Below are 15439 nucleotides of genomic sequence, written 5' to 3'. Positions count from 1 at the left end.
TGATAACCAGCCCCAGCTTTCCAAGTCATAGCATCTGTTTCTCTGCAGTCCTGCTCTGCCTCCAGTGTCTCTTTGGCCATTGCCATATATTTGGTAAAAATCCTACCAATCTGACAAGTCACTGTCAGTTCTTTGCCATCCTCCAAGCCTTTGGTGTGCTCACCTGAAGACTTCATAGAGAAGAACTGATGGTGAGTGCAAGACCCATCATCTTGTGTTTGGGATTTCTGAGGATTTTAATCTATCACACCAGCTCATAAATAATTCATTACAAGCTTGGTTGGTTTCTCTTTATATTCATCTATATCAGTTTTACTCCCCTTTCTATTGCTCTGCCAGGAATGAAAAAGTGTTTTTCTCCGATAGGGAAGGAAGATTCTTCTTTCTGGAATTTAGTTAATTTAGGTTTTTCCAGCATATTTCTAGGTTTTTCAGATGATTTTTAAAAATCTTTAATTTTTATACTTTATTCAACTTATTCTCATTGTTGGGAGTAGGAGCAGTAGTATCCTGTGACTTATTTCATCCTAATTGGAAGTGGAATTTTCTTTCTCATTTTTTTCTCTCTCATATATCTCATGTTTTATAAAGTCATGTGCTACATAATGATGTTTTTTGGTCAATGGCAAACCACATATACAATGGTGGTACCATAAAAGCATAATGGTACTCAAAAATTCCTATCACAGACCCTGGCTGGATAGATCAGTTGGTTAGAGTGTTGTCCTGATACAGCAAGGTTGTGGGTTCGATCCTTGGTCAGGTCACATATAAGCAACCAGTGAATCCATCAATAAGTGGAACAATAAATTAATGTTTCCTTCTCTCTCTCTCTCATCCATAAATAAAAAATTTTAAAAATTCCTATCACCTAGTGATATCATAATCATCTTAATGTCATAGTGCAATGTATTACTCATATGTTTGTATTGATGCTCGTGTAAACAAACCTCCACTGCCAGTTGTGTATAAAAGTATGGCACATAAAATTATGTATAGTACATAACACTTAATAATGATAATAAGTACTGGTTTACATATTTACTATTCTATACATTTTATTGTTATTTTAGAGTGTAATCTTTTTACTTATACAAATGTTGCTATAAAGCAGTATGCCATGTTACAGTGCCAGAACCTTATCATACATCTTGTGTTTATAGCATCACTTGATTGCATCATTTTCTCTTGCACTTGATTTATTCATGTTATTTTATGAACTTAGTGTAACAAGTATATGGTAGTTCTAAACTCTATAGTAGTGAATAGTATACCCTGGGCCTTCACATTTACTCACTCACTCACCCACCCAGAACAACTTCCAGTCCTGTAAGCTCCATTTATAGCTATACCGATGTACTATTTTTAAATCTTTTATACTGTATTTTTACTGTGCCTTTTCTATGTTTACACAAATACTATTATGTTTTATGACTGCCTGGAGTATTCAGTCAGTAACATGCTATACAGGTTTATAGTCTAGGAGCATTGGACTATCCCATATAGCCTAGTATATACATACATATATATAGTAGGATATACCATCTAGGCTTGTTAAGTACACCCTATGATGTTCACACAACTATGGAATCACCTAAAGATGCATCTTGTAGAACATGTCCCCATGGTTAAATGGTGCATGACTGTATTTAAATAAGTCTTCCACCTACGGCTTTATTTGAGAGGTAAGTCTCATAAAAAGCTCCCAGAAATCTCATCTGTGCTATTCTGTCTACATGGACATTTACTGAGAATTTTCTTAAAGCCCCAGAAACTATCTTCATAAAAACAAAACATGGTAGATACTACATTGGGATCATAAAAATCCTACTGAAAAGTTAAATAGCAACTATCTGCTTATGTAATCTGACATGTAGAATTTCAAGTTTTACAGATTGGAAGCAAATACCTATGGGTAAAGGGCCATAATGCACACAATATCCATAATATAGATAATATATCTATAATATATAAAGAACTTAATGGTGGTCCCATCATCTATACTCAGACAAATATGATTTTGCTTCCTTGTTCCTATCATACCTTATCCCAGGAAGGACTTAAGGCATGGTAAGGTAGTTCCGATTCACATTTTCCAGATGAATCCAGAGATACAGAGAGGCAGAGCAATAACACCAAGTCAGTTTCTCAGTGTGCAGTGGGTGGAAGGACAACCCAGGTTCCCACTTTTTGGCACCATATCCACTCCAATACTTGTTCACTTCCACTGCAAGGCCCAAAGAACGAATCGAATAACTAATCAAATATGCCATATTATCCAAAGGTAACATTTAGTGTTTTATTTGAAAATAATTTCAAAATTATAGAATAGTTCAAGAAACACCCATATGTCCTTTACCCAGGTTCCATTTTGCTCCATTTGCTTTTTAATTTGCTATCCACCCACTCATCCATCCATCCATCCATCCATCCATCCATCCAAATTACACTTTTTTTCTGAACCATCATGAAGATACTGCATATATTAATGGCCCCTTACCCCTAGACACCTCAATTTACATTTCCTAAGAGTACAGATATTTCCTTACATAACACAGTACAGTTATAACAAACATAACAATGAAAGTGTTAACTTTCAGCATTTATATTCTAATTTTGTAAACTGACCTAACAATTTGGTTAATTTAAGTTTTTCTAGCATATTTTCTAGCGTATATTCCTCCTCCTGTATAGGATGCAGGCTAGGGTCAGTATTGTATTTAGTTGTATACTCTCCAGTATTGTTTAATCTGGAACATTTCTTCAGCCTTTTTCTTTGATCACACTGACTTTTTTTTAATCTTCACCTGAGGACATGTTTATTGATTTGAGAGAGAGAGGGAGAAAGAAACATCAGTGTGAGGGAGAAAGAAACATCAATGTGAGGGAGAAATATTGATTGGTTGCCTTTGGTATGCACCCCAACTGGGGATCAAACATGCAATCTAGGTATGTGCCCTGGCCAGGAATTGACCCTGCAACCTTTTGGTATATGGTACAATGCTCCAACCACGCATTTGATGTTTTGGACATGGCATGGGCATGGCCAGGGCATGGCATTGCTATTTTTAAGACTATAGTTGATCCTTGGACAACATGGGGATTAAGGGTACCGACATTCCATGTAGTCAAAAATCTGGATATACCTTTGACTCTTTAAAAACTGAAATACTAATAGACTACTTTTTACTTTACCAATGAAGCCTTACTGATAACATAGTCAATTGACATATATTTTGTATGTGTATGTTACATACTATATTTTATGTAAGCCAGTATACAACTAAATACAAATGTTATTAAGAAAATCATAAGGAAGAGAAAATACACTTACTGTATTTATTTTTTAAAAATCCACATATAAGTGGACCATGCAGTTCACAACAATATTGTTCAAGGACACCTGTATAGACTCTTTTTTCTTTCTTAACAGAATGTTCCTCATTTTAGATTTGTCTGATGTTTCCTTGTGATTAGATTCAGGTTATGCACTTCCAGATGGGTTACTACAAAAAGTGATGTTTGTGTCTTCTCAGGTTATTACATCCAGAGGCACATGATGTCCATCTGCCCCTTAATGATAACACTAATTTTGATCACACAGTCAAGTTGTTGTCTGGTTTCTCTATTATTCTCCCCAGGAACTAGTAAGAAATCTGTGGGGAGATACTTTAAGACCACAAAATAGAGTGCTCCTCCCCAAGGATAAATTTTTATAATAGTATTGCTATTCATATAATAGTATCACTATTGCTATAAAAGGTGACCTCTACATAGTAAAAGAAATGTTGGTTTCATTTACTATACTTGAATAAGTTCCATGCCAGTTTTAACATCTGTTTTTATTACAGTAGTCCACGCACACTCAGTGTTTATTAAAACTGTTCATTAACTGCTATCTGGGTAGGATAAAGGCACCTAATTTTTAAATCCAACTGTGATCAGTGCCCTAATTTTTGTTGAAAGAAATCTCTTTAATTTAGGCTCTAGAAATTAGATGATGTAATTGAAAGAATGTTCTATATAAAAAAAGAAACTTGTAAAAGAACCTACCTCTATTTATTCATATTATACATGAATTTTTGTTACAATGATATTGATTATTATCCAGCCTTTTTAAGCAGTGTAATTTTGAGGAGAGCTTTAATTCAAGGCTTTAACTTAGATTAAACATAGTTAACGTACATAAAATGTTTAAATGGCCTGGTGGCTTTAGTTTCTGAGTTTGGTAACAAGCACAAAAAAGGCAAATTTTTAGAAAACAGGGAAAATTGAAAAGAAAAACTGTTTAGAAATTGTTTTGAAATTATTGGGGTTTTTTTGTTTTGTTTTGTTTTTAGTTTTTAAGATGTTTCCTTTCTCATTTTTCTACTATGGCTCTCAACATTCTGTGAAAGCATGTTTTACAAACCAGTCATTCTGCTGAACAGATATGCCACTAATTCAATAATTCTTTCATAGAAGTCAGGGTACTGGGGGGTAGAACAAAAGAATATGAAGTTTGTTATAGCCCCCTTTCTCTTTTGAGCCCAGCTTCTCATCTATAACTTTGTCTTACTTGCAATGCAATAAAACTCCAGCCTGTATGAAAAAAGAGAAGGGTTTTATTATTTTTTTTTTGATCAATAGAATTCAGCAGCCAAAGCATTAGTGTTTCGGGTTTTTTGGGTTTTGTTTTAAAGCATTTGTAGCCATAGGCTCAAAGGAGGAAGAAAGAGAGAGGGATTAACTTTCTGCAAAGAAGGTCAGAAACATAATTTACAAGTGAGGCAAGAGGAGCAGCTGTATCTGTTGGCCTAATCAAGACTACCAGCTGGAGAATTTACCAGCAATATGAAAACCATGTCCACCAGATGTCAAGCAATGCAATTGGAGGCCAAACATCTTTGGCTCAATGCAGGACTCTCCCCTCTACCACCCATACTTCATGTTAAATTGTAAGGTATCTTCCACCGGCCACCAGCAGGAATAACAAGAACATTTCCACAAAAGAGACTTAATAACATGATCATATGACACCAGACTGGTTTCAGGACTGAAGTCCACTTCACACAATGTTCTTTGGTTAAAAAACAATTTCAACTTGTAAGGGGTGAGAAAAACATAAATGGCTGCATGCCATTCTTGTGCAAGGATTCTTGTGGCTTATCAGACATTTTATATTGTGGATCCATTTTGTCATTGGGAAGAAATGCATGTTTTGAAAATACTTGAATAACCATTTTCCACTCATTCTTACACCTGTGCCATTCAATACAGTACCACTAGACATATACGGTTATTTCAACTTAAACTATGTAAAATTTAAAATTCTTTTCCTTGGGCATACTAGCCACATTTCAAGTGCTTGATAGCCATGTGTGGCTGGTGGCTATCCTTTTGGACAACACAATATAAATATAAAACATTTCCATCATCACAGAAAATTCTGTTAGATAGTGTTGCTCTAAACCTACAAATCACCTTTAAAATGGGCAGTTATAATTCCTTCTCTAAATACTATGAAATAAAGCAATCTTTGTGCATTCTCTTATAAAATAAGTTTACTAATACAATATAAATCTTGAACCAGGTGAGGGTGACACAGAGGAGGGGAGCTCAGTAACAGTTTCATGAATGTGAACTGATGCTTGTCTGATAAGATCTTTCTACATGTTGTAGTCACAGGAGCTCTGTGACAAAGGCCAGTCTGGATGGGTGTTATATGACAAATAAGCAATAAACTATTCTTTCTTACATGTATCATTAATTTATGATGCCACCTCTATCAGACAGTTTATACCAGAAGTTTCCTTACTTATGTTTCCAAATATGCAAAATAAATCACGTCCTTTAAAAAAGAGGCTGCTGAACTTCACAGATTTACAAATGTGTTACTTTAATGCCATGTACAGATCATATGCCACAGCTGTTTCTAAAAATTTTATGAAAAAAGAACAACAAGAGGTCAGTGTAATAAAATCCACCAATTATGTTTCTTACTCCCAGTCTCAACCATCGTGAGTGCGGGGATGTCAAGCAACTCAGGAGGCGATGTGTGGATGTCTATGTCATCACTGTGACTCACTGAGGGACGCGTGCCATGGGCACATGACACATAGCAAGAGTCCTCTGTCTCTGCCTATGAGGACACTACGCCAGGGTATGCCAGAACACACTGGAGCACAAGCCAGGTCGTACTCATAAGCATGTCAGCCACCTCTGCCCGCATACATACAGAATGCAGTCCAGGTACTTGGCTTTCTTTACCTAGGTTTTCTTTATATATTCCAACACTCCTTGCAAAATTACTTTGTCCTGAGAGCCCATCAGCTTTACTCCCATTTTGTCTTCTCAATCCCAGTTTCCTCTTTTCCAATTATTCACAGTGGACAAAGAAAAACAAGTTTTTCTTTGGAAAACTTGTTTTCTATGGAAAAAAAAAGTTTTTTCTACTCCTCTCTGTTCCATCATCAAAAGCATAAAAGACCTGCTATTTATTTTTTGGGAATCATCAACTCTACTTAATCAGATTCTCATAAAGATTACAGAGATATTTCCCAAGAGAGGCTGAGAAAAATCACTTGTATCTACGTAGCCTGTTAGAGATTTGTGCAATGGCTGCAAGGATTTCAGGTTATGCCCCAGTTTTCCCGCTTACCTTGGCTTTCCCGTCCTGGGCTGACATATATCCAACACACATGCTCTCTGTCGTGTGGCTCCACAGAAATTCCACTGCCATGGAAGAGAACACAAATAGGCACATTCAGATCACAGATGGAAAATAAATCTTTGCTTTTTAATAGAACAGTTAAAGATAGCTTTATACTTAACACACTCAGTTTCCTACTTTCCATTTGCTCCTTCATAAATGTCAAGATGATTTAGTATCCAAAAGTGTGTAACGCCATTTACTGTGAAATGAAAATTGTATTTCTTTCTTGTCAAAACTTATGATTATTATATGTAAAATAAGTGCTCTTCTGTTTTAAACTTATAACATTAAAGACACACACGCGCATACACACTCATGTACAATATATAGTGACTTAGTAAATGTAATATTCCATAACGTAGTTTCCTTTAAAACACACACAACACACACATCTTGGTTTCTAAATACCACTCTGCATGAAAAGGAACCAGAATTCCTTGGAGAAATGTCAACTCCAGGGCTGGAACAGAGAAAATATAAAACAAATCTGGAACATCTTGCTGTGCCAGAAAGTAAAAAAGTGCTCAAAGAATGATGAGTACTATCAAAAGGACCACGTGTCAGCTTGAAGGGGTTCCCATTGGCCAAATCTGTGTCCATCTAAGTACCAAAATAAATAATAATAGTAATGAATTATCAACACTGAGCATGGTAAGAACTAGCAAGCCCATATCAATGCAAACAAACAAATGAGTAAGTAAACGGAGGAGAAGAGAAAGTTCTCCCTTGCAGCACTTCACCAAGTAACAAACGCAGACAAAATAAGAGCTAGCAGACCATCATGGTTGCTAAAACTAGTTGGTGAAAATTTGAAAAGAGATAAGCTATTTCCATAGTCTCAAGATAATCTCTTCATGAAATTTTTATTAAATACAAAGAGGGAAAATTTAATGTAAGTTGACTGCATAGAAAGCTGATGGATTCCACTTTAACCAAATGTTCCAAGCCAGTATCACCAAGTAAGGGATAAATCAACACAATGTGGCCCCTGATAAGACACCCTGAGACTCGCCAACACTTTTGTGGTATGCTTGCCAAAAATGCAGAACCAGAATTGCATGAGGAAGCACCACACGAATCTGATATAAGAATAGCACTAAATAACTGATTCGAACTCTTCAAAAATGGCAAAGTCAACAAATACAAAGAAAGCTGACAAACTATTTCCATTTAAAGGAGACATGACAACTAAATGCAACATGTCATCCTAGACTGGATCCTGGTCTAGGGAGTGGGGAATGTTATAAGGACATTACTGAGACAGTTAATGGAGTTTAAAAAGGGACTGTGGATTCAATAATAGTGTTGTTTTAATGTTAAATTTCATGATTTTGGTATCTGTATGTGATTATTTAGAAGAATGGCCTTGTTCTTAAAAAATACACACTGAAGTATTAAAAGTAAACACCCCTGGAATCTCCAGCTTGGTCTCAAATAGTTTAGCAAAATATGCGTATGATTAAATGGGTGAGTGTGTGTGTCTATGTGTGTCTATGCCTAAAGGGAAGATGAAGGGAAAGTGAGTGAGGATGGAAAAACAAATGGGGAAAATAAAAACAATGGATGATCTGGGTAGAGAAACCATGGATGTCCCTTGTACTATTCTCATAACTATTCTGTAAGTTTGAAATTATATATGAATTAAGTCACAAAAAGAAAAAAATCACAGATATGCAGAGATACACATAAAACTTTGTCACCTTCAAGAACATACTTTCAAAATTCTGAGTTTTTTAAAAGGCATTTTTTAAAGTTTTGAGGCACTTCTCCAACAAAAATTCCAAAAGTCCCTGATAATAAAACTGCATTGCTCAACACTAAACCCTCTGGGGCCCAGGCCATCCATCTGTTTATATCTCTGAGCTAATTAAGCCTGAAGACAAGTGTTTGAGTTGAGACACAACTGTGGGATCAGTGATCCTAGACTCTGAAGGCTTTGCCAGACATGTGGGGAAGAAAGAAGCAGTAAGGGACAAAACTGAGTTCCTCAGATACGTGGCTCATTCCCTCATCATTAATTAATTATCAAACCTGCCAACCTGCTAAACAGACGCTCTGCTAAAGAGTGCAGGGAAACAGTGTCACGCAATGAAGCGAGTTCTCTTCACCAGATGTTTTTTCTTCCTCACACATCTCCTTTGAACTTCAAAAATCTTAACTTCCAGAGCAAGGTCTGGGATATTCTAAATTGCCTAATAGAGCAAAGGCACTCAAGTCTTACTGAATTTCCCTAGAGTAATGACAATGCAATTGTATTTATAAATACAAAGCTAAGACATTTCTAAAACTGTGACTTCTCCTTATGCCCCTAATGTTAAAATAGGAACTGCTCATCAATTAGCCAAAAAAAAAAAACAAAAACAAAAACAAAAAAAACTCACACACAAAACAAGGACATGTAGTAAATCTAATCATCAAAGTGAAGGATAAAACCATTGTGCTTTATTTCTTTTTAAAGATACAATTTTGATGATTTTAAACTGCATTATTCTAAAAATGTAACCTGCTTTAAGAAATATAATATATAAAACATTCAGACTTACAAAACAGAATAAACTGGGTGTATTTATTGACCACACTAAATATTTTTATACTGAATGCTTTTCCATAAAGTTTCTAGATTTAGAGCTTAGGAGTCCTTAAAGAAAGTAACTTAATATCTAGAAATTCATTCTTCATTCTTTTCACAAACAAAACAAACAAGCAAACAAAAAGAGGTGCATTGTATTGATACCAACAATTCAAATCAGGACACAGTGATCAGTTCAGTATATAACTAGTTCAAGCTACATTGAAAAACAGCAGGACTTGTCTACAATTTAAATTACAGAATGCTCTTGAAAAGAAACCCTATTATATTTATTTTAGTGCGTGTCTTAAACTAACATACCAAATTAATTTTTGGTGGGGGAATTCAGGGAAGCAGGAGAGGGAACTAACATTCAGAATCTAGCATATGCTAGGCACTATCTTTTGAAGAACTCAGTAAAGCATGGATGGGGGAATCTGATGATCACAGAAAATATGTAACATGGCTTATGTCATTTTAGTATATAAACAAACTGGACTTCAAACTGGACTTTTGGATTCCAAAATATATGATCTCCCATTGTTCTATTACTCTGAAATTTACTCAGGTTGAAAAGGATTTATAATTAGTGTTACGTATTAAGAGGATTAAATTCCATACAAACACCAAAGGACCACAGAACATCAAACACAAATACAACTTTTAAATATCTCCAAAGAAAAGCTTTTAAAACAATAACAAAATCCAGAGGTCATAAAAAGACAAGATCAATAAATGCAACTACGTTAAAAAAATATTTACAGTATTCTCTTTGCCATGTGGGGAAAAAAGTAAACATATGAATGACAAACTGAAGAAATACTTGCAATCCATGGCATAGAAAAAGGACATTTTCTTAATATATAAAGATCTGCTATCAATAAATAAGAGACAAATATCCAAAGGTAAAGAAAAAATAGGAACAACAAAAAAGTATATGAATGGCTCTAAAACACAAAAAGATGTTCTTCTACATTTCTCCTACTAAAAGAACTGCAAATTAAAACCACAAGATACCATTACTCAACTATCAGGTTATCAGATATCAAAAGGTTTGAAACAACTTTTTCCCCCCTCTGGGGGTGAAGAAATGAGCGCTCTCATACAATGATGGTAGGAGTAAGGCCACCTGGAAATACATTCTTGTAATTTGTGGTAGTTATATGTCCCACAAGATCACCATGAACAATTAATTAGAAAACATAGAGCTATTGCTCCTAAGAGAAATACAGCATGAGGTTCCTGAAAGTAACCTTATTTTATGTGGGATTCTGTTTAAAGACATCTTATTTAATGTATATTTCTTTTAAGTAATTCCTTATACGCAGTATTCTTTTATAACAAAATACTAGCCAAGAAGCATTTAACATTTTCCTGGCCTTGGATAACCTGCCCATGAGTTTCTGTGGCTTTCAGCCTCATGACAGTGCTGTCCCCTTTGCTCTTCATCTTACTGGCCATCATCTCATGAAACCACAAACTGAACATTTCCAGCTTTTCCATGGCTTCATTAGGCACCATAGATGTTACTTCAGTAGTTTCTAAAGCAGCATACACATCAGTGAATTTCCTCCTCCTTTTTTGGAAATATAGATTGTTCGTTCATTAACTTTGAACTCATGGCCAATGGTACTGTACCTCTTGCCTGAATGAGTTTATCCCACATGCATATTTTCTACACAAGACACCACAACTTCCTTGCACTAAGGAACACTAGACAGCAATTCAGGACTATGCTTGGGGGGCATTTTTAAAGCAAAATTGTCAACAAAAAGCACAAAATTATGAAAGATGTTGTACAAATAGACCACAACAAGGTCACTTGTTTACAGTTGGGAGCTGAAAATAAAAAGGCCTTGTCCACCTCATCTGGGAATGTGTATGTAAGGTGACAAATTCTTCACCACTCTGTACATGCCCACAAAGAACTGTGAAAGTTCTGAGAGTACTAATTTTGAGATTACAAATAAATTTCAGCAAGTAATAAGATTTATACAAATTCTACAAATAGTGAGCATTGACTGTAGTTATCAAAGTGACATACACTATATGCATTCTAAAGATATGCATGTATATTTATGAAATAACATCTTTACAAAGATATTTACAGAAGTAGTTTTAATTAGGAAGAAACTGAAGATAGTTTAATTGCCTACTGGTAGGAGTATATATACATAATTATGGAACTATTCAATAAAATACTATGCAACAATTAAAAGCAAAAGAGGTAGCTCTACATAGGTGATATGAAACCATCTACATTAAGTGTTTTACAAACTTTTGACCATGAACCAAAAAAAAGCAAAAGCAAACCCAAAAAGCCCCATATATTGTCACTTAGTACACATTTCTTTATAACTGAAATTTCATAAAATCATACCATTTTACTCACAATGTATTGGTTTATTCTATTGGGTTCCTTATATTCTACCTACCACATTAAAAAGATTATGCTTGTGACTCACTAAATTGACTTTAGACGCAATTAATACAACTTATTTCAGGTTTGAAAAAACACTAATCTGTAAGTATATAGAAAATAAAAAGCAAAGTGGAGCCCTGGCTGGTGTGGCTTAGTTGGTTGGAGCATCATTCCATAGACCAAAAAGCTGTGGGGTTTGATTACCAGTCAGGACACATACCCAGGTTACAGGTTTGGTCCCTGGTGGGGGCACATACAAGAAGGCAACTAATCGATGTTTCTCTCTCACATCAATGCTTTCTCTCTCTCTCTCTCTCTCTCTCTCTCAAAGCAATGAAAAAAAGTCCTCAGGTGAGGATAAACAGATATCTAGATAGACAGATAAATAGATATCTAGACAGATAGATAAATGGCAAGGTAGAGAATGATTAATATTGGATGTGTGGCCATTTTTGTGAAAGAAAATGAAAGCATACCATAGATGAACATGCTTGCAATAACATCGATCTCCCTGGAAGAATATCTTAGGAAACTAGCAAGAATGCTGCTACTGTACATGGAACTGGTTGATTCAGAAAGTTCAGTGGAGGCTACCTATTTTTCACAACTATTCTTTCTGAAACTTCTGAATGTTCTCCTGTGTTCATTCATGTTCTATTTTTTTTAAATACCCCTAGGAATCTCAATTACCCTGTTACTCAATATTATCTATGAAGAATTAATTTCTTCCCTGTTGAGATGATGATATTCTTAACTACTGAAATTTGACATAATGGTAATAGGATGTTAGCACTTTTTTGGCTCCTCATTTTATTAGTCTTTGCTGGCTACGAAGCCTGGTGTTCCAAGACCCGAGTCAGTTGCAGCAGTTGTTATTGGAAGGGGGTTGGGCTGGGGGTGTGGGATGGGGGCAGGAAGACATCTGCTCTGCTGGCAGTCTTGGGTGGAGAAGACAAACTGCACTTCACAGAGCCTGGAGTGTTATAGGAAGGGGATGAGGCCAAAGCAGCAAGCTGGGGAGATGGAACTCACCTCAGTCCCCAGCTTCATTCTCTTTTAATGTTTCCTCACTGGTGACATTCTGTGCAGGCTTGGAGGCCTTCTTCTCCCCCCCTCCCTTTTTCTGGGTTTTCCAACTTGCAGAACTCCGGAGGAGGACCTTTAGTTCTGCATCCTGAGCCTATATCTCAGGCATGTAAAGGTCAGGCTCAAAGAGACCACTGGTTATCCAACATGCGGTCACTGGGCATTAGCAGAACTGTATTTTAAACTGGGCAAACAATTCACTCTCATTCTTAAAAAGAACATTATATAGTTGCAGCAGTTCATGTTTAGCACACTCCAACACAACCACCTGGGCCTTCTTCTCATCTTCAAACGCTCTTAAAGTAAATGACATAGCATCAAAATGCCTTTCAACCTCACTAAAAAAGGCACATGAAGTTTTCACTTTCTGGCCATATTGTTTAGAAGGCTCTCTTTTGCAAAATGGTGGTTCTCTGTCCTACATGCTTGGCCTTGCCCTCTCCTGAGTTTGTGGTAGGCAATTAGAAAGACACGAGTAGAGCAAGGATAATGGGCCAGGTACACGAGGTCACCGGGACAGAAAACTCTGGGTGCCTAGCAACAGGCAAAACTAGGAAAACAAGGACCTCGCCCCCAGGATAACCCTTAGCATATTGCTGGTCATGTGGCTTTGACCCTCCCCTCACCTTTTGTCCCCTGGTATGTTGCTAGTCATGTGACAGACCCCCTTGGAGGTAGAACAAGGGGCCAAAGAGTGGCCTCATGCCACTCCCATGTGGGCCCTTACACAACCTCTCCCTTAGGCATTAACCAAGAGGGATCATATCTAAGCCTCTGCTGTGTTTCAGCTCCAGGCCCTGAAAAGTAGCAAAACCAGACAAGTGATGCCTTGGCTGACCTGAGGACTAGCTACACTGACTAATGACCACTTGCCCTGGCAGTGACCAATCAGTGGAGACCATGACCCTGAAAGGACACGCCTAGAAAGCTGATGAATATGCTGTTGAGATCCTCCCCCTATGACTTCTCCTAGAGTCCCCACCCAGCACTGCTCTCCCTCTATACCCTTGTTGTTCCCATCCCCTACATATTAACCCCCAGGCACATTACCTTTACCCTCCTCTCTCCTAAGCTCCAAGTGTCCCTTCTTTAGTCTCTATAAATTGTTTCCTGAGCCCATTTCTTCTACAGATCACTTCCTCTACCTCTGTGACTTTCTAAATAAATTTTCTCTTATAGTTTGAGTCTTGGCTCTTAATTCTTTCCTAGCCAGAACTCAAGGACCAAGGATGCTGAATCAAGGTCCATTCTAGCAGCACCTGGTGCTGTTTTTGCCACTGCAAACTAGCTGAATAAAACAATTACTTCCACCAAAGACCAAAGTACTCAGTTGGTGACATTGCCTACCCATCGCATACTTGATCATGAGCAGGTCCTTAGCAATAGTTTGCTCCTGCTACTTGTCTTCGCTCAGCATTTTTCCAGCACTATACCCTCTGTAGCCTTGTTCCCCTTAGCCGCCACATCGGTCTCCCATCCTAGCCACAGGCTGTGGCTGGAGCCCAAAGCATATATTTTTAATTGTCCTTCATAAGAATGTTGTATTATGATGTGAAACTGATCTGATGCTTTCAAATTGTTTCAGATCTCATAACTAAAATGTGATCAAATCTTCTGAAGAACCATGAATAAATCCCTACTTAAATTTACACTGAGCACATATATTTAGGGCAAAACCTGTTATATTCAAAAAGAAGTCAAAACAAACAAGACAAATCTGTATTTCCACCAGAAATTTAAAGTCAAAACCTTTTTAAGTTTTTATAAGTGAGTAGAAAATATTTATTTGCCTCAAGGATAAATTATATCTCATAAAAACTTTCAAAAGTCCTGATTTATAACTAAAACCCAGCAAAAAGTAGAAAAAGTTTATTCAAATACAGGTGAAGAGGAAAATTAATATTTCAGCAAAAGAATAGCATTTCTTACCAGCAGTGATATCTAGAAGTCTGTAAGTTGATTCTTGATTTTAGTGACTAAATCTGAAATTGTTCCAATCACTAAAAATTAAAATTAATTGTAAGAGTATTAAAAATGATTTTAATAATAGTACAGCAAACCAGGAAGATGCTACGTCATAGTATCAGGACTTTTTCATACGTAAATTCTTACTTATAGGAGACCAGGAACTCAAGCAACATGCAGGGTAAAGGAATGGCCTGGAGCGATCTGTCTGAGCATGTGAAAGTACTGTCCATAATAGCCTTTAGTGTGGTCAAGCTGAAGCATATTTCCATTTAGAGAAGCTTCTGGCCTTTCAGTAATGACCATGTTTCTTTGGTAGTGGGCCTGAGACTCTTTACACATCAACTACTGATTTTAAAAGGCTTTTGTTTTTTAAAAAGCCAAAGCACAGAGATTGTGAGACTACTGGAAATGTCCAGACCATGAAAAGGTCTCCATTAGGAAATAACAACACCTAAAGCAATGCTAAAATAAATTTCTGAGTGGGTTTTATATGTGAAAGATGGACAAGGGGATTTAGCAGGATTCTTTTCCAAGTGAATTCAGAACACATTACATCACACAAGGGTGATGTGAGAAAAGGTCAACGCTACTGATATCCCACAGCTGGAGAATGGGGATGTGCTCAAGAACAGCAGGTTAATGACTTTACAGGGATATTCAGAATGGATTTGTACATAATCTTAGAGGCCAGATCTGGGAA

General features: G+C 36.6%; 1 protein-coding gene across 8 annotated transcripts in view; it reads right to left on the bottom strand.

Annotated features, from left to right (window-relative positions):
• The window catches only part of TASP1 (taspase 1), a 307997-nt gene that overhangs the window by 30586 nt on the left and 261972 nt on the right, over positions 1-15439 (bottom strand). For all 8 annotated transcript variants that reach the window (XR_004899340.1, XM_028523961.2, XM_036009562.1 and 5 more), the window contains one exon: positions 6641-6714. Coding sequence is in view for 7 of the 8 variants with exons in the window: in XM_028523961.2 (XP_028379762.1) it covers positions 6641-6714 (74 nt within the window). In the remaining variant the exon portion in view is untranslated. The remainder of the gene's footprint in view (positions 1-6640; positions 6715-15439) is intronic.

Source organism: Phyllostomus discolor, chromosome 9 (assembly GCF_004126475.2).
Source record: "Phyllostomus discolor isolate MPI-MPIP mPhyDis1 chromosome 9, mPhyDis1.pri.v3, whole genome shotgun sequence".
NCBI lineage: Eukaryota > Metazoa > Chordata > Mammalia > Chiroptera > Phyllostomidae > Phyllostomus > Phyllostomus discolor.
This window is presented reverse-complemented; position numbering and strand designations above follow the sequence as displayed.